We start from the raw sequence: 20032 nt of genomic DNA, 5'->3' as shown, positions 1-20032 counted from the left end.
CTATTTAGTTTATTTTGATATTGCAGGTAATATTTTTTAATATAAGCCTTATGACAATGACCCCCTGACAACATTGGCTAGAAGAACGTATGCAGGGAGTTTGCAAGATCCCTCATACAGCTGTGCCAGCATGCGTCAACCCTCACTTGCAGCACATTCTGCATGCACATCTGTCTGAAGCTCTCAAAGCACTTTTCAAACATTAGTGAATTATGCTGCATGACTATTATATGTTTCTGTTATCCCCATTTTACAGGTGGGGAAATGGCGGCTTGGAAAGTTTGTAAATTCTTAGCCCAAGTTCCCACAGCAAGTTATTGCAGAGTGGGAAAACAACCCAGATCTTGTCACTCCCACTCATAGACTTTATGGCCAGATGGGGCCATCATGATCATCTAGTCCAGTGGTTCTCAAACTTTTGTATTGTGACCCCTTCCACACAACAAACCTATGAGTGCGACCCCCCCCTTATAAATTAAAAACATGTTTTTAATATTTAACAGTATTATAAATGCTGGAGGTGAAGTGGGATTTGGGAGCGGAGGCTAACAGCTCGTGACCCTCCATGTAATAACCTTGTGACCCTCTGAGAGGTCATGACCCCAATTTGAGAACCCCTGATCTAGTCTGACCTTCTGCTCATTGCAGGCCACAGAACCTCACCCACTCAGTCCTGTAATAGGCCCATAACCTCTTATTGCATAATCACTCATGTACTTACAACTGTTAGCAAGAAACTAGAATAACTAGAAAACACATTCCATATGTTCAGTGACTTTAGGTCTCTAGAGGTGGATGGCTGGGGAGATGGATTTTTGTTTAGTTATTTAGTTATTTAGTTATGACTGCATTTAACAAATTAACATTTATGTTTACAGCATGAAGCTGTCAAGAATGAACTAAACGACAGACAGAAAGAGCTGGATGCCTTTACTAATAAAGGAAAACACTTGTTAGCAGAGCTGAAGAGAATTCATAACTTTGATCCCATACTGGTGAAAACAGATATGAACAGTACTGTGGACAAATGGTTGGATGTAAGGACAATGAATGAAGTTTTCCTTATACGGCAGACTCAGTTTATAGTCCGAGAATACGTTGCAATGTGTGTGCTTCTCTTAGGAACAGAAAATGCTTCTTTTTTTTTTTCTTTTTTTCTTTTTTTTTTACTAAAGGTGACTTTGGAATAAATTTCAGAGGGCTAAATCATGAGTATTCTGGGGTTGGTTTGTACCTACAGTATGTACTCAATATATATCAAGTACATTTGCTAGATCTTAAAAAAGTGCACACTTCTGATGATGTCTGAAATATGTGTAAATTTGGACCAGATCCTCATCTGCTGTAAATCAGTAAGGCTCCACTAAAGTCAATGCAGGTACACTAATTTACACCAGCTGAGTATGTGGCCCATCGTATATTATGAAACATAATATTTTAAAATTTCATATCTATGGAACTTTATTTGCAAATCCCTTTATGGTTTGAAATCCTTCTGAAGCTCTTAGTGAGCTGTCTTTTCTGTTCTTGTATTATACATTTGGGGTTTGCTCAGATGAGAAATTCCTCAGTGTGCATGATGGACTGCTCCCTCCTTACCTCCTGATCCCAAGTTAGTTACAAACCTCATGAGTTTTGAAAACTGCAGCTTATTTAGCTGAGACTGCTAAGCCATTTGAGGTCCCTAGATGGGTTTAAGCAAAGGTATGATGCTTATTTGGAGTCAAAGAAGGGAAGCTGGGAAGGATAGTGTGTGTGTGTAGGGGGAGTGTATGTATCCAGAGAGTTAAGCTGAAAGAAGGTTCACATTTGGTTTGAGACTTGGGTTTTTTGGACCCATTTCATCCCTCACTAGTAATGAACTAGTTTTGATGAATCAAAATTGGCTCTAAGGTGAATTTTCACTGTTGGGTGGGGTTCTAGCAATATAACACATTTTAAAGTCAATGGACATTTATTCAGCTAATTCCTCTTGCGACTCTTTCCCCAGTCAAAGTATACACATTCAGAGGCATTGGCATGTACTGGTTTATGTCAGTTTTACAATATGTAAACCTAAAATGCAGATAATAATGTCTTGCTATTCTGAATGTGTTTCTGTTTGTAAAACAAGAGACCTGAGGTTAGGTTTTCCAGTTGTTTCTGAGCTACTTTTCTTGCAATTGGCTCAAGCTTAAAGAAATATGAAATTAATTATTAAGGATATTGATGTCTGTTCCTCTCCAACAGGTGTCAGAGAGGACTGAAGACAATGTAGAAAAGTTGAATGTAAGCGTGTCTCTATGGGATGATGTGCTCACCATTGGAGATGAAATTGATACATGGTGCAGTAATGCCATCTCTCAGCTGAATGAAGGCATCAGCAACCTGAACAGCAGCCAGAAAATGGAGGCCTTCCTGAAGGAATTTCAGGTGCTTACCAAAAAAAAAAAAAGATATAAATGTTTGAAATGCTTTCATCAGAGTCTCAGATGGTTTAAATCGGCATAGCTTCACAGAAGTAAGTGAAATTATGCCGATATACATCAGCTGAGAATCTGCCTTTTTGATCTTTTGTTCAGTTACACTATTACCAAACATAGCAACTCATTAGGGAGAATGTAAAAATCTAATAGATATATCCCATCTTCTTTCTGAGACTGTCTGTTAGTATGTGGTCTGCTGAAGAGTAAAGGGCAAATAATTTGGGCTTGGTCTGATTTCACTCAATATGTTCAGAAACTAATTTACTAACATAAGAGCAAGCCCACTTATGTGGACAATCTTAAACTGGTTTAAGAGTGCCTCATATCCCTTTTGTTGTTGATTCTTTGCAGCACCCTTTCTTGCAGATCTCACTCCATGGTAAATCTCTCTGTATATCTGGAATGTTTCATTACTTCATTAGCGCTATGCCTTAGTCACACAGCAGGTGGTGGATCCAGTGTTGAAGTTCACTAGTACTTCATTTCTGTGACACTATGATTCCCTACATTAACAATAATTACATCAGATTCTCATTCATTAATAATACTCTAATGCATTACTTTTGCCTTTTGTCTAGAATGGGCTGTTAAGAGTTGATTTAATACATTAGACCAGAGATTCCCAAATTCTGGTATGTGACCATTGGTGTATGAGCTTGATGGTTCATCAGTTCACTTCTCAACAATTTTCTAAGAAGGTGGTATGTGAACCAATAAAGTTTGAGAGCCACTGTATTAGACTCTAAATCCTAGAATAGTGAAGGAGCTGTGGTACTACAGCACTCCCTTGCTATGGGTTTTTATGAGAATAGTGTTGTGTCCAAAATATATAGCAGGTCCATTGAAGAATGGGCTTCTCCTACTTCCTCTGGAATTAATTTAAAAACAGTGATCGTCAATGAAACAGATAATGAGTTTGTATTAGTAATACAGGTAAATAGTATGAAATGCTTCCAAGGGAACATATTTGCTTTGATTAAATTAAAACTATATTCCATTGTGTCCCTTTCTCACTGGGACCAGCCAAACAAATTCGTGTAAAACAGTCTGGTTTTGTGTAGAACCAGACTGTGCCCAGGCCTCAGGTGTGCAAGGGACATACAGAGTTCAAGGACTGTATAGTAGCTGAATACAGCGGATGTCTTTACACTCAGGTAATGCAAAGATTCTGCACAGCTACCACTACTCTGCATTGGCTTCTGCAAAGGAGCAAGGAGGGGGCACGGGTGTAGCCCATTACCCCCCGCCCGCCGGTCTGGACCAGCCAATAGAGAAGTCTCAGCACAGAGGGAAGCACACACTGCACCTACTTTGCAAGTGCCTCAGCATCTGCATGTCTCAAGAGCACTGGAAGGCATTGTGCATCCCTGAAGCACTGCCTCCTGGAATTTCTGATGGGGTGGTTCTGCACTACCTTAATGCCACAATTTAGCCCTTAATGTGCCTCTTCTAATCAATGAGATCTGTGTTAATTTAATGTTCCCTGCAATAGCATACATATTTGCATCAGAACTTTTCGTATTTTAGATCTCAGAAAATTATAAGTGAAAGTTAAGAGCTTTCTATAATGTTAACAAATAACATTTTCTCCAAAATTTTAATTGAAATGTATATAGTAAACTAGAGATCCTGACATGTCAATGAATTTCAACTCTCTTTTCAACACAGAATTTAGTTCTGCATTTGACTTTTTTCAGAGCTTAGTTCTCTGTTATAAAAAACAGAGGGTTGTGCATTATACTCTGCATTCCATTAAGTGGAACCTAAAGACCATAGTAAATTTTTCCAGTCTCATAAACAAAGGCATTCCCATTTTTACTGAGCCACTTTTCAGAGACTCAAGCTGTTAAACATTTTAAACTTTAAGCTGAGCTGTGTGTGGTTTTTTAATGAAGAGGAAAATGTCTGACCTTAATATAAAAAAGGAAAGAAATGAAGTATTTTTGTGAAACAAGGAAACCGAGGGATAAGAATGTTTAACTTTGTTTGAATAGCTAAACATATCCTTTTTCTTTCTTTCTTTCTTTCTTTCTTTCTTTCTTTCTTTCTTTCTTTCTTTCTTTCTTTCTTTCTTTCTTTCTATTTACTGAGCACCTACCTACAACTTCATTCAGCTCTTTAATGATCAGTATAAAATATTTACTACATGTTCTCTTTCAGTCTCAAGTTATAAATAAAGGACAGAAGTTGGAGCAGCTTAGTTCAAAAGTTACAGATCTCAAAGAACTGACCAATAGTCAAGAGTCATCTGCAGATCTTCAGGTAAGATATAGCTGTCACTCATCACAATCTGTATCCTTCTGAAATTGTGCCCCTTCTGTTTAGCTTTTGGGGGAACATATTACACTTGCTAGTATTCTGATAATTTTTCTTCCTATTGAGAGAGTTCTGAATTACTTACTGACATTGTTTCTGAACAAGAATACTGTAGAATACAGAGGGGTTGAAGTTTAATAAGTACTTGCCACCCTCTGAATTTAGAGAGAGCTTCTTATTTGAAAGGTAGTGTTGCAGTGGAGCATATGGGTAATTATGTTGGCCTACTTTACAAAACCAAGAAACAGCACATTGGATTCGAATCTGTGCATCAAACTAAATATTATTAGAAATTGGCCAAAACAGGAACCTCAAATCCCCATTTACTGTTTTTGTTATTTTGGGGGTCTGATTCAGATGAAGACTCATTTTGTTTAATGACTCCAATGTCAGAGAGGGAGACTAACTTTTTAATTTTCTCAGAGTTGTACAGCCATTCATTCAAGATTAAATTCTGGCTCTATTGAAGTCAGTGACAAAAATTGCATTGACTTCAGTGGAGTCACGATTTCACCCTCAGTGCCTGCCATTTTCATTTACTTTAAATATTTGTAGCCATTCACATAAAAAGAGAGTGAGAAAAAAAGGCGGCCTCACATTCCACTTCTCCTTTTTTCCATTTGTTATACCATGTGAACTGCCCACTAGCTGTAATACTAGGCCCAAGTGATTTACTGTAGTGCTCTAATGAATGAAATTTTGATTTTAGTTCCTAGAAGCAGATTTAAGGCAAAAACTGGAACATGCCAAAGAAATGTCTGAGACAGCAAAAGAGACACTGGAAGATTTCAGTACTCAGAAGATGCAGATACTAAAGTTTATCAATCACATGACAGACTGGCTCACAAAAGTAGAAGAGTCACTGTTAAACTGTGCTTGTAACCAGGATCCCAAGAGCCTAGGTAAAGTGAAGGTAAGTGTTACAGAAGATATACTTTCTATTGCATAGTGGCTATTGTATTTAATTCTAGCATAGTTTTACCTGATTGGTCATAATGGCTGTCAATTTATTAAAATGTACATTATAATTTTAATCTGATCAGATTAAAACTATCCATTTTTATGCTTTAGGATATCAATGAAGAACTGTCTGTCATATTTTTAAAGAAGTGAACAGCATTACTGATTTTCATTTTTTCTCATTGTATTGCAAAGCTGTTGGAGAAATGAAATGAATAGCAGTCTCTTTATTGTGACAGGAACTAATGTTGTTTCATTAAACTGTTTTCAGTCATTGCTTTAGAATGTTTGCTATCCTGTTTTTTGTCTTTCTAATTTTTGTGAATATGGAACTCATGCAATTAAGAGACTAGGAGCTCAGGTAGAACTCAGCAGAATATTAGGTTCTATCCTAATGCACCTCAGTTGCCACCTGCAGCATCTCTGCTATGTAAATCCTTGACTTTCTGTGAATGCTGACTACCACGCCTGGCCATATTGTGACAAAAGCAGGTTTTTGTGGTGTAAATAAATGGCAATTCCGATGAAACAGCCACTCTCAACTTTAGCTTTGATATAAATTCAGCTTTGTATGCTGTTCCCCAGATGGATAAAGGCAATGCTAATGATCCATTCCCTCTCTCCCAAACTCACATTGCTTTCCTAATGTACCTTTGAACTGGGCAGAAAAATGACAATAAAACTTCTTTTGCTGGAATTTGCCGGTTTGTCAAAATAGAAATGTTTTTCAGAGATGGTTTGATTTCTATAAAGTTCTGATGGGACACAGGCTGGGGTCAATGGAACCCTGTCAGCCAGGCAGGTTTTGATCAGAAACTGATCTGGTTTCCTGCCAGCTTGCCCGCCTGGCTCCTCATCAACAGGTGTCAGGGACCCCAGTGCTTCTGGGGTCCATGGCTCTGGGGCTGCCCACCAGATGGACTGCCCTGGAGCTCGATCTCATTTAATGGAAAATGTCCCAAAAAATTGTTTTTTTCTTCCAAAGAGAATGAAACCAAACTTTGAAATCTCAAAATCCTCCATTAATGGAATTATTTTTCTCCACACAGCTCTATTGTACCCCAAATGAACCCTCATTGTTGACTGCAAATAAACATTATTTTCAGTTGCACTTTGAAAAATATATTTAAAAAAATGACAGTGGTGAATGCTAAAAAGTTCCATTTTTCTGTGCTGATTTGATATTCTCTAGGAGCCATTTCAGTTGGGAAATATCAGGAAATTGTATAATCTAGTACCCTCTTCCTCAATTCCCTCCACAAATTCCTTGCTGCAGAGTGCTCTCGGTAGCTGCAAAAAGTGACTGGATGAAGGGCAGCGGAGCAGGAAAGTAGAGGAAATAGGCAGCTGTTTTGTTTAGCTGGGCGTGTCACACGGATGATGCAGTCTTATCTTTTAGGAAACACAAAAAGAGCTTCAGGTCCAGCAGAGCCGCATCGATTCGACTCGGGAGAACCTCAATAGCCTGTGCCGCAAGTACCACACAGTGGAACTGGAGACGCTGGGTTGCATGGTCACTTCACTGGTACAGCAGTATGAAGCTGTGACCCAACTGTGTTCCAGAACGCAGGCCAGCATGCAGGACTCCCTGGAGAAACACGTCCTCAGTGAGTCTGAGTGCTTGTTAAGATGAGCTGGTAGGCTGCAGCCATGAATCAGACTGCCTCAGAAGAGTCTGCCAGACAGTGTTGGTGAAAAGTTTCCATTGACATCATTTATAGTTACATTCTTGTTCTTGTATAGAGACTTTCCGAAAAGTGCTTTCACCAAATGCTAGTTTCAATGTCTGCTGCAGACTGAAGGGTTTACAAAAACAAAATTCAACCTCATTTAATACACGCAGTCCTCATGACAGGAGTTCCAATCCAGCCTTCCCTGATGAAATCCTCCTGTGTTTCTCGTCTTCCACTTTGTCCCATTCTAATCCCCCTTGTTATAAAACATCTCTTTATAGCACTCAAATGCTCTCTATAGTCTGTCACCAAGGACAGTCTCATGGTGCCTGATGCAAAGGCCATTGAAGTCAATAAGAGTCTTTCCTTTAGCTCCAACAGGCTTTGGATCAGGCACCTAATGAGGGATGATATCTGCACTGGTATTTTGGATTGTACAAGTGTAAAATGCCTTTTGTGGAAACTTGTTCCTATCTTCTGTTTCTTTTTAAAAGCTTCTATGCAGGAATTCCAGGAGTGGTTTTCTGGTATGAAGGAAGCAGTAAAAGAGTCATCTGATAGGTCTGGGGACAGCAAAGCCATAGAAGCAAAGCTGCATGATTTGCAGGTAGAGTTATCAAATCAAGAGGTGATAATTAGCTACTTTTGGCAATTTGCATCCATGTCTTATCTAATTTATATCTACAGAAATCTGACGAATCCACTTTTTTTCTAGAAAGAAAATATAAAAATGGCTCCAAATAGCAATAAATTACTGTACCATATCCAAAAAATGTCAACCAAATGTATTTCAGCTTGTCGGATTTTTTGTTCTGTTAAAACTCTTCTTCCTTCCTCTCTGCAAATTTCTATATCCTATTTTCTCCTTTGTCTCTGTCTTCCTCTCACTCTGTCCCTTAGCCCTTTCCTATCTTTCCCTACAATATCTTTCTTCTTCCCACTCTTTCAAACTTTATTGCTCACTCCCTCCTTGAGATATACAATGCTATGATATACAGTATTAGGACTTCCTTGATCTGATTTGTCATGGGAAAGAATGCAAACAGGGCAAAAGCTGCTCCAATTTTTGTAAATAACTCTAATCCCTAAAATGTCTGCCCATAGTCTTGGAGATTACATAAAACAGGCAGAAAGGGCTGGGGATGTACTGGGAACAAACTGGAATTGTCCATTCTGTCCATCATAGATTTTAATAAAATGGTCCAGTTGTAATCAGTTCCACTGCTAGACATTGGCTCTGAACTTCTTGGGGAAGTCTGGCCATCCCTAGTGTATACAGTGCTTCCTTAGCTATTGGCTAATCCTGCTAGTTTAAACTGTACTCTTTTCTCACACAGAGAGTGTTGGACTCGATTAGTGAGGGACAGAACAAACTAGATGCTGTCTCCACGCAAGGAGAAAATGTGTATGCTTACTTACCCAAAACCAGTTGGAGCGTATCCAGGAGCAGATAGCAAAGTCACACCAGGACTTCCAGGGCTTCCTGAAACAATGCCTGAAAGATAAAGAGGCTCTGGAAGACTGTGCCTCAGAACTGGGAAGGTGGGTTATTTCAAGAACCAGATGCTCTGCAGAATTTTATTATAAAATGGCTTAGAGGTGGGGCACTACACTGGATGCTGAAATTTTCAGACTGTGAGGATATAGATGATGATTTGAGATTAAAACTTGCAGTTAAAGAAGTAATAATTATGGGCCTATTTCCCCCCCCCCCTCCTCTGGAGAGAAGTTCAGAGAATCATCTCTGTGCTAATAATTTTGGGAAAACAATTGGGCTCTGTATGTTATGATTAACACAAACTCAAAAGCCAAAGGCTTTAAGGTAGTTATTAGCACAGAATATGTTTACTGCTAAAGTAAAGGAAGAGGTATTAATGGGTAGTTGGATGAAACAGCAAGATGAGATCAGATGGAAATTTCATGTGTGCCTGCATGTGCATTAAAGTAAGATTTTCAAAAATAGGAAACTAAAGTAGACTCCTAAATGCATGGTCTTATTTTTCAGAAGTGCTGATCATCCAGAAACTCCTGTTAACCTCAATGGGTGCACAATACTTTTTAAAATCTGGCCACTTGTTTATGTGCTTACGTTTGATTTTAAGAGCCTAATTTTAGACATCTTTAAAAAAAACACCTTGGGTTACATTTTAATTACAAGCAAGATTTGGAGAGACTTTTTTTTTTAGCCTCCTTATCTTTACTGAATATAGTACGTAATAAATACAAGCACTGTCACTTTAAATTTTGGAAGGGTCTTTTCCCGCCGTAATTCCCATGATCTTGCTGAACATTTTTAGAGCCCTGCTGAATATTTTTAAACTAGTTGTCACTGCAGAAGTATGCTGTGTGTGGAGCTTTCATTCACTAAAAGTTAAAGTGATATCCAGCCTGCTTTTCTACTCTACTGGATATGCATTATACTGTATAAACTCAATAGTATCTTTGCAAACCTAGGAATTGCTTTTGAAGGGATATTTTTCTGTTCCATAGCTTTGAGGATCAGCACAAGAAACTGGCCTGTGGATCCGGAAATGGAGGAAAGATACTGCGTACCTGAAGCACTAGGAGGAAAGCAAACAGCACATTGCAGAGAAGAAAAATGAGGTGCAGAAAGTGGAAATTTTCTTGAGGAATACTGGCTGCAAGGTATAAAACACGTTTCTAATGTCCTGTTGTCAGCGTTCTTTTTTCCTTCTGTTCAGCCATAGTTAAATGAACTGACTGGTAGTATGAGAGAGAGGTGCTGGAGGATGCAGTGTGTCAAAGGAACAACTTACAAGAGATTCCGTCCAAACAGCTCCAGACTTTGGGAAAATTTGAATTTGAATCTTTATAGTAATAGTCATCACATTGTCCATTAAAAACTTTTGTTTTCTTGCTTTTACCCCATGGCATCCAGTTCCACTTGGATTGCATGCTCATTTGCTGCCTGCCACGCACTGTGCCCATGAAACCTCTCAGCCATGGAATCCTACTTGAGTTGGGAATCAGCCAGTGGATGATGAGGTAATTGCCATTTTTAGTATACTGTGTAGTTGTGCAAACATTTTATAGTTTGTTGGAAAAGGTAGAAAAAATATTATTAAATTGTTTTGCTAAACCTCACAGTATACTAAAAGAAGGCACTTACTTGATCCTCATCCATCTGTGGCTATTCCAGCAGGGTTTTTGTCCGATGTGACTTCAGCATAATACATACAGGAATAAGAGGGAGGATGATCCAGTGGTTTAGGACTTGGGATACCTGGGTTCAGTTTTCTGTTCTGCACAGACTTCCTATGTGACCTTGGGCAAGTCACTTAGCTCTGCTTTCCTGTGTCTTGATTCCCCCAGTCATTAAATGGGGGATAATGATACTTCCCTACCTCACAGGTTCTGAAGTGCTCTGATACGACTGTAATGGGAGCCAGATAAATATTTAAGATAGATTACCTGTTGGAGAGGGAATTGGCAATATCAGTAGAGGTGGATGTAATGAGAAATAAAATTAGAATGTGCTGATCTCTGCTTTTAGCTTGATTACTGTTGGCACCAAACAGTTATTCTTAAAGCAAGAGTGTAGACCCTCATTAAGGTTATTTATGTTTTAATATACTTTACATCAATATATAAGTCTGATATTATACACTCAAATTTGGCTTTGTTCAGATAACTTTTCCAGCAACTATGAGTTGTCTGATTGCAGTCAAACTTAGTTATGTTGGCAGCATTAAGTAATTTTCCATCCTCACATCCTGGCAATAACAGTTCAAGTGGTTTCTAAATTTAATTGTCAATCTCAAATCTTTCTTTTAGAGAATCCTTTGCTAAACTTTCCCAGAGGGCACAAGCTTTAAATGAAGAAGGACATGGTGCTGGGAGGGAAGTACGTCTGGCTTCGCAAAACCTTACCAGCTATCAAAACCTAGTCAAAACTGTCAAGGAGAAGTTGCGAACATGTCAGTTTGCACTCCAGGAGCATCAAGCCTTGGAGGAAGCACTACAGAGTATGTGGTCCTGGGTGAAAGATGTTCAAGATAAGCTGGCTTCTGCAGAGAGCACTGTCGGCAGCAAAGCCACATTAGAGAGGCGGCTGATGCAAATTCAGGTAAAGCACAGGGCTACATGAGCTAGCACATCAGGTCAAAATTGCATTAGAGTTTAATTCATGCCACACTCATACAGTTTAGGGGCTTAAGCTATTCATTAGCTGCAGAAAAGGACCTGGGGATTACAGTGGACGAGAAGCTGGATCTGAGTCAGCCATGTGCCCTCGTTGCCAAGAAGGCCAACGGCATATTGGGCTGTATTAGCAGGAGCATTGCCAGCAGATTGAGGGAAGTGATTATTCCCCTCTATTCGGCACTGGTGAGGCTACACCTGGAGTATCACATCCAGTTTTGGTCCCCCCACTACAGAAGGGATGTGGACAAATTGAAGAGAGTCCAGCGGAGGGCAACAAAAATGATTAGGGGGGTGGGGCATGTGACTTATGAGGAGAGGCTGAGGGAACTGGGGTTATTTAGTCTGCAGAAGAGAAGAGAGAGGGGGGATTTGATAGCAGCCTTCAACTACCTGAAGGGGAGTTCCAAAGAGGATGGAGCTAGGCTGTTTTCAGTGGTGGAAGATGACAGAACAAAAAGCAATGGTCTCAAGTTGCAGTGTGGGAGGGCTAGGTTGGATATTAGGAAACACTATTTCACTAGAAGGGTGGTGAAGCACTGGAATGGGTTATTTAGGGAGGTGATGGAATCTCCATCCTTAGAGATTTTTAAGGCCCGGCTTGACAAAGTCTTGGCTGGGATGATTTAGTTGGTGTTGGTCCTGCGGTGAGCAGGGGATTGGACTAGATGACCTCCTGAGGTCTCTTCCAACCCTAATCTTCTATGATTCTATGATTAGCTGCTGCAAAATAGGGAAATGCCTTAGAAGGCACCAGGTGGCACTTGTATGGCTTTATGCTTTGCTGCTACAGCACTTCTGCATACATATAAATGGAGAGATGAAATGGGTGAAGTAATATTTTTCATTGGAGCAACTTTTCTTGGTGAAAGAAGGAAGGTTTTAAGCTTACATAGAGGCAGTCCTGAGAAATTATGGTCCAGGCTGAGTAGGGATGCACAGGAGTATGGTGCAGAAGGGGTAAATCTACTAAATTACAATGGTGAATATTGCTAGAGGAGTAGCATTTGGAGGTTTCCTTTATGTTTGCTGGCTGGTTGGATTTGATACATGTGATCCTTTTTGTTGCACAGGAGATCCTTTTAATGAAAGGTGAAGGTGAAGTTAAGTTGAACATGGCCATTGGTAAAGGCGAACAAGCCCTTAGAAGCAGTAATGAGGAAGGGCAGAGGATGATACAGACCCAGTTACAAACGTTAAAGGATGTATGGAATGACATCATCAACACTTCAATGAGCTGTCAGAGGTAAACTTACTTTAACTCTCTTTAAACATAGGGCCAGATTCTGACATCCTTTCTCCCAGTAATGAGTACCTTACACTATAAGTACTGATGACTACTTGAAATGTAATGTGCTGCTCGAAGTGACTAATGCTGGCAGAATCTAGCCCAGAATGAAATGTAATTTAGAAGTGCTTATCTGAGAAAAAATATGGAGAAAGACAATGTGGTGATTCCTCTGCTTGAGTTCAGAGTTCAGTGTAAACTGGTCACTGCAAAAATACTTCCCTCAATAAGAAAACTCTCACAGTTCAGGTTTCAGAGTAGCAGCCATGTTAGTCTGTATTCGCAAAAAGAAAAGGAGTACTTGTGGCACTAGTCTCACAGTTCAGTGTACTTGGTAGTCTGAGAGGACTAGGACTGAGTAGTCAAAAATTGTGAGTTTTTCAATAATTACTGAACTGGTGCACTTTTTATTATTATTTTGAATTTTTTATTCAGGAGTCAGGATTAACGTACATTGGAGTTTCATGTGAAACCTGCAGAACACTTCCTTGTCTGAAGTTAGTCAATGTTACCCAAGTATCTCATTTATTAGCACTTCCCCCAACCCCATTCCACAACTCCGATAGAGATGTGTGCAGAAGTTTACAATGATAAAGTTTATCTGAATTTTCACTTTGATTGTGTGGCTAAATTCACTCCAATTTATGCCAGCTCCAACTGACATAAACTTGGGGTGAAATCCTGGTCTTTTACATAAGAAAGGCCGTACTGGGTCAGATCAATGGTCCATCTAGCTGAGTGTCCTGTTTTCTGATAGTGGCCAATGCCAGGTACTTCAGAGGGAAGGAACAGAGCAGAAAATCCTCAAGTGATCCATCCCCTGTTGTCGACACCCAGCTCTGGAAAACGGAGGCTAGGGACACTACAGAGCATGGTTTTGCATGCCTGCCCATGCTGGCTAATAGCTACCGATGGACCTATCTTCCATGAACTTATCTAATTCTTTTTTGAACCCTGTTATTGTCTTAGCCTTCACAACATCCTCTGATAAAGAGTTCCACAGGTTGACTGTGCATTGTGAAGGCCAAGACTATAATAGGTGGCGCCGCATGCTGCCCCGCCCCACCCCAAGTGGTAGCTTCACAGCTACCATTGGCGGGGAACTGTGGCAAATGAAAGCTGTGGGGCAGCACCTGCAAGTGGAGGCAGCACACAGAGTGCCTGCCGCGCCTCTGCCTTGGAGCAGACGGAACAGGTTGCCACTTGCAGGGAGCTGCCCGACGTGAGCGCCCCCAGATCCGGCACCCCGAGACCCCTCCCGCATTCCAACCTCCTACCCCGAGCCCCCTCCCACACCCAAACTCCCTCCCAGAACCGGCGCCCCACACCCCCTCCTGCGTCCCAAACCCCGCACCCACCCACACCCAAACTCCCTCCCTCTTAGTTAACTGGCATTTTTCACTTACCAGCATCCCCCATTCCCACAACATGCCGGATAAAACAGCTTTTACTGTAATAGCTCAGATGATAGGGAAGAAGTCTGAAATAGCAACAGTTTGAACTGATAAATGGAAAGAGTCAGTTTTGCTAAAGAGAGATCCAGAAAATATCTGGAAGAGGACATGTATTCTAAATGTATGATATACGTGTACAATAAGAACTATAAAAGGTGGATTTTTACCAGTATGTAAAATATTGATAGTTTGAAAAGGTACAGTGGATTAAAAGATTTCGACTGGTTTCAGACATTTACTGGTTCTGTTTGTATTCTGCACTAAAAAATATGAAATATCTCTCAGACCCTTCTCAGAAGAATTGTTTAAAGTGTAATTTCTGTATTCAGTACAATTATGAAGAGGGAATTGGGCTACAATAGGTAATATCACCTTACCAGTAAAATGGTGAATGAAAACTTTTTGATTGCACTTCACTGTTCTGGGTGAAATTCTAAAATTTTTTGTTTGTGAAAATTTTCACAGTTGAATTTCAGGCAATTGTACTCTTACAAAATACTACTTTTTATGATGTTTTAGTGAACAGCATCTGTCAGTGTGCTAGGTTGTAGAACCCTCGCTCTCTTTGGTAGCACTGATTCCATGGGGCTCCTCAGGTGAGTATTATAGTGCCACTTAATTGGTTTTCCTTAAGGCCTGCAAAACTTCTGACCTGTAATGTGTCTGTGTCTGTGTCTTTAATGTAAGCTGTTTGGAGTCTGTGATTAGCCAGTGGAATGACCATCTGGAGAGGAAAAGCCAGCTGGACCAGTGGTTGGAGTCAATGGATCACAAAATTGAACAGCCTTTACAGACCCAGACTGGTCTGAAAGAGAAGTTTTCTCAACTGGATCACTTCCAGGCTATCATTTCTGATATAGAGGATCACTCTAGTGACCTGCATCGACTCACTGAACAAGCCAAGGAACTATATGAGAAAACTGAGGATGCTTCTATCAAGGAAGCAGCTGAAGAGGAACTGAAAACACAGTTTAGTGACATCACCACTGTGGCCAAGGTAAATGCCTCGTAAGAGAAGGTAAACTTTTACATACTTGTTTTAATAAATGAGCTTGTGCCAAGATTTCAGTTCTATTTCAAGTAATAAAAATATTTATACACACTTCTGTAAAATCAACATGGAAGGCAACTAAAGAATCACATCCTAAATAATATCCTGCTTGCATATTTATGCTGAAACATAATCGAAGGGCAGCCTTGGTACTCAGTTTCAATAATTTTACTTGCATGAAAAGCCATGTAGGTGCTGGAGTTTTCTTGGCTTTTTTACTTCAGTTATTAAGATAGCGTCTAATTTAATTTGCAGTAATTCACTGGGATGCAATGATTTGTTTCCCTTGGGAAATTGGGGTTATCAGATGGAATATTTATGACTTTCAAGAAGTGAGATCCATATATTTCAAGCTTGAGGTCTTATATACAATGATATTTCTGCAATTCCTTTTTCTTTAACTTTATTTCTTTCTCATTTATTTCCATCATGTTTCACTTGTGTATGTATGGGAAAGAAGGGGGGTGGTTGGTGTTTTACACAAGCACAAGAGAAGAACAAATTGCTTTGTGAACAGAAAACACATTTCTATAAAGAAGATGAAGATGAAAGTATCTGTTTTATGGGCCACTGAATATTAGGCATGTCGTAGGGCACATCTTTATGGTCTCTGAGGAAAGAGGATACAAACTGTTTGTTCTTGGACCCCTTGTGCCAATGTCCCTCCCCAAGCTCACTGAGGGAAGGATCTTGGACAGACTGCATGGGCTGCAACCTGGTGCCCAAATAGTGTGTGTGCGTGGGTGTGTGTATGTATGTGCAAGGGGGCATAGGTGGCAAAGCGGGGAGCCCACCCTTCCTCTGGTCTTGTCACCTTCCCATTGGTGGGGGTGAGTACCAGGTTAGCTAATTACTCCTATATGCCCCTCCCCACCATCATATTTATACTTTCCAAGCCCTTTCAAAAGCCTTTTGCTCCTGCTAGCTGCCCTCCCTCAAGTGTAGTATAGGAGCCATGTTTTTTTAAGGTGATGCAGGTCTGACAAATCATCTCTTTTTAGATCAGGAAGGATTTTTTTTGTGTTAGAACAAATTTTCAGAGGTCTTCTGTTTTTCCTCACCTTCCTTGCAGTGTCCTGGAGGCAAAGTTGGATTGTAAGCAATAGATTCATAAATGTCTAGATTACATTAGAGGCCAAAAGGGACCACTGTGACCATCCAGTCTGACCTTCTCTGTAACACAGGCCATAGAACTAGTTTCGTACTGGATACAATATTTCTTTGTTTTTCCTTCCTGTCCTGAAGCTATGTAAAGTTGCAGCACAGCTGACATGTTTCATCCCTGAGGGGCTTTTAGTGGTAGGTGAATAACTTATATATGTTTCAGTTCTGCCCTGTATACACTAAATGGGTTGGGACCTGCCTGTCTGAGAGACTACCCATGCCATTAAGCCTCAGTTGCAGTCAGCAGAGGTACTCAAATTGGAATTTACTCAATTTAATAAGGAGGGGCCGGCAGTATAACATTTTCCATAAGTGTAGGCTTGGAAGGATTAGATACTTATTAGTAAATGTTGATAGACTCACCAGACACACGCAAACCAATGAAAACATGTTTCCACCAATAATAATAGAAATTTACAAATAGGAAAAATAAGAAAAATGCTGGCTGAGAACTTGTTACAGTTTGATTTAAGGATATTTACTTCATATATTTTGATATGTGATGCTGACAATTTGTGTTTTAATGGTTATAAAGCTTTATCTTGACGAATCTCAACATCCACTGTTTTTAAATGGTTATTGTCTGACTCCCATAACTTTACACAACTGAAAATTTAAATAAAAAATCCTTTAAACACCAGAATTTTGCCCAACTGTGAAAATTTAAATAAATAAAAATTGAATTCTGCAAGCCTATATAAAATCTAAAAGCCTATGCAAAAGCCTTTATATGGTATATCTTGGCTTTAGTAAGGCTTTTGATACTGTCTTGCATGACCTTTTCATAAACAAATTAGGGAAATACAACCTAGATGGAGCTACTATAAGGTGGGTGAATAACTGTCCGGAAAATCATTCCCAGTGAGTAGTTATCAGTGGTTCACAGTCAAACTGGAAGGGCATATCGAGTGGGGTCCCACAGGGATCAGTTCTGGGTCCGGTTCTGTTCCATATCTTCTTCAGTGATGTAGAGAATGGCACAGAGAGTACACTTATAAAGTTTGCGGACAACACCAAGCTGGGAGGGGTTGCAAGTGCTTTGGAGGATAGGCCAGACTGTGCATCTAAACTACAGCCAGTGAAATGGGATAAGCTTGTTTTTTGGCTTATTGTGACAGCCAGGTTGCTTATTTACAGCGTGAAAGTTGGCAACTTTTGCTCACTCTACCAGAATGCTCTCTGGGTCTACAAGGGAGCACATACTGCTTCAGCACAGCAGCAGCTTTGCCAGCCTTTGAAAGGATACTGAGTATTCTCCCATTCCCTACAGCCTCCCTATTGGCCAGTACAGAAGGGAAGCAGGGCCATGGCTCTGCTCTCACTCTTTCCCCTCCTCCTGCATTTTGGGGAAGCTAGTTTCTCCTCTCCTCAACCAAACTGTGTATGTCTTTAAGGCAGAGGCACAATGGGGAAGGGGAGAACCAGGCAAAAGCTCTTTACTTTGGATAGCTTATAAGGCAATTATTAAAAAGAATACTTTAGAAGCAGCCCTGCAAACAGCGTGCAAAACAGCACCGCAAACGGAAGGGGAGGAGAAACCAAAGATTATGCTACTCCTTAAGCGCACAAATGAGTCTGTTTTCCTTTTGATTGACAGGAGAAAATGAGGAAAGTGGAAGACATTGTGAAGGACCATTTGCTATACCTTGATGCCATCCACGAATTCACAGACTGGCTCCATTCTGCAAAGGAAGAACTGCACCGCTGGTCAGATGCGTCTGGAGATACATCAGCCATACGGAAAAAACTAGCCAAAATTAACGTAAGAAAAGTCAACTGGCTGGTTTTACTTGTAACTTTGTCCCTGGGCGCTGAAACAGGACATGGCTAGAAGTGCTGTGGGATCTAAAAATGCTGATTTCCCTTTGTTTGTTTGAAATGGGTTGTTACTTTTCACTGAGCTGAGAGTGCACGTGTTATGCCAAACTCAGTTCTCAGCTGCTGTGCCTGTGGTTTAAGTAAAACCAAAACTGAGGTCTTTAGTCACAAGCCCACACTGGAAGCAGCAGCATCATATCAGTGGGATCGGAGAGCAATTGTGCCTTAATGCTGGGGTTCTCAACCTTTTCCTTTCTGAGCAGCTCCCCCCCTCTGCTATAAAAACTCCACAGTCCACCTGTGCCACAACAACTGTTTTTCTCAGTATAAAATCCAGGGCCAGCATTAAGTGGTAAGAAGTAGGGCAATTGCCCGGGACCCCACCCCACAGGGAGCACCGGGAAGCTAAGTTGCTCAGGCTTCAGCTTCAGGCCCGGGTGTTGGTGCTTGGGCTACAGTCCTGCGCAGCAGGGCTTCAGCTTTCTGCCCTGGGCCCTAGCGAGTCTAACACTGGACATGCTTGGTGGACCCCCTGAAACCTGCTTGCAGACCCCTGGTTAAAAAACACTCTCTTAATGGGCCAATACACAAGCTGCACCACCTTGGTCCTCCGAGTATGCCTTCCCCATCTGCAGAGCTGTATGGAGAGGAAACAGAGACAAGGGCAGGGCCCTTACCCTCTGCCACACCCCTTCCTGTTTTGTTAGGGCAATGTGTGCCCTGGGGTGCACAGAGAGATCGATCCCTGCACTTCTCCAAGCACTGCAGAAGTGCTGATGCATGGGACCCGTAGAGTGAGGGAGTCTCCTTGCACACTCCCTGTCCCCCCTTGAATCTCTGAGGGCCTGTCACTTCTATGTGTTTATACATTCCAGAGCAAATTATAGGTTTCAGAGTAGCAGCCGTGTTAGTCTGTATTCGCAAAAAGAAAAGGAGTACTTGTGGCACCTTAGAGACTAACAAACTTATTAGAGCATAAGCTTTCGTGTGAGCTATAGCTCACAAAAGCTTATGCTCTAATAAATTTGTTAGTCTCTAAGGTACCACAAGTACTCCTTTTCTTAGAGCAAATTATGTAACCCTGCATGCAGCATAAGAGCAGAGTTCACATATATTTGTTGTCAAAGTATTTCACTTCAGATGTTCATAGAGGAGTTTTAGATTGCAGCACAGTATAGGAAGCTGGTCTGGTGAGTAGGTTTTCAGACTGACACTAAAGAGTCCTGGGTTCAGTTCCCACCTCAGTTATAGCCTTATTGTGCCATTTAATCTATCATGTGCCTCAGTTCCCCAATTGTAAAATGGGGAGAGTTCTTCCCTACCTTACAGGGCTGTTGAGAGGATAAATACTTGAATGATTGGGAAGCACTCAGATACTATGGATATTATTACAGTTGTATACTACATAGATGGCTATATAGAGAGCTGCTTCTCCCATGCTATAGTCCCCCCAGGTTATAGTCTTTTCTTGTTCCTATGACAGCGTGTGATCTCATATTTATATATGAAATCAAAATATGACACAACATGCTGTCTCGTGGAAAGTAAGAAATTGTGCAGCCAATAATGGTGCATCAGAAATTATGGGCAGAATTGCAAAGCACTCCTGCACTTCACATTTCTGTTTATATGTCCTTAAAACGATTGAGATCAGCTACACCTTGCCTTTATTGTATTAAAGA

General features: G+C 40.6%; 1 protein-coding gene across 1 annotated transcript in view; it reads left to right on the top strand.

Moving 5' to 3' along the window:
* The window catches only part of SYNE1 (spectrin repeat containing nuclear envelope protein 1), a 507598-nt gene that overhangs the window by 226141 nt on the left and 261425 nt on the right, over window positions 1-20032 (top strand). Inside the window, 15 exon segments of the mRNA XM_043511213.1 lie at window positions 879-1037; window positions 2230-2412; window positions 4626-4727; window positions 5491-5694; window positions 7141-7348; window positions 7909-8021; window positions 8752-8839; window positions 8842-8956; window positions 9905-9927; window positions 9930-10044; window positions 10046-10060; window positions 11210-11501; window positions 12649-12821; window positions 15005-15314; window positions 18130-18294. Of these exon segments, the coding sequence (XP_043367148.1) occupies window positions 879-1037; window positions 2230-2412; window positions 4626-4727; window positions 5491-5694; window positions 7141-7348; window positions 7909-8021; window positions 8752-8839; window positions 8842-8956; window positions 9905-9927; window positions 9930-10044; window positions 10046-10060; window positions 11210-11501; window positions 12649-12821; window positions 15005-15314; window positions 18130-18294 (2265 nt within the window).

Source organism: Dermochelys coriacea, chromosome 3 (genome assembly GCF_009764565.3).
Source record: "Dermochelys coriacea isolate rDerCor1 chromosome 3, rDerCor1.pri.v4, whole genome shotgun sequence".
Taxonomy (NCBI): Eukaryota; Metazoa; Chordata; order Testudines; family Dermochelyidae; genus Dermochelys; species Dermochelys coriacea.
This window is presented reverse-complemented; position numbering and strand designations above follow the sequence as displayed.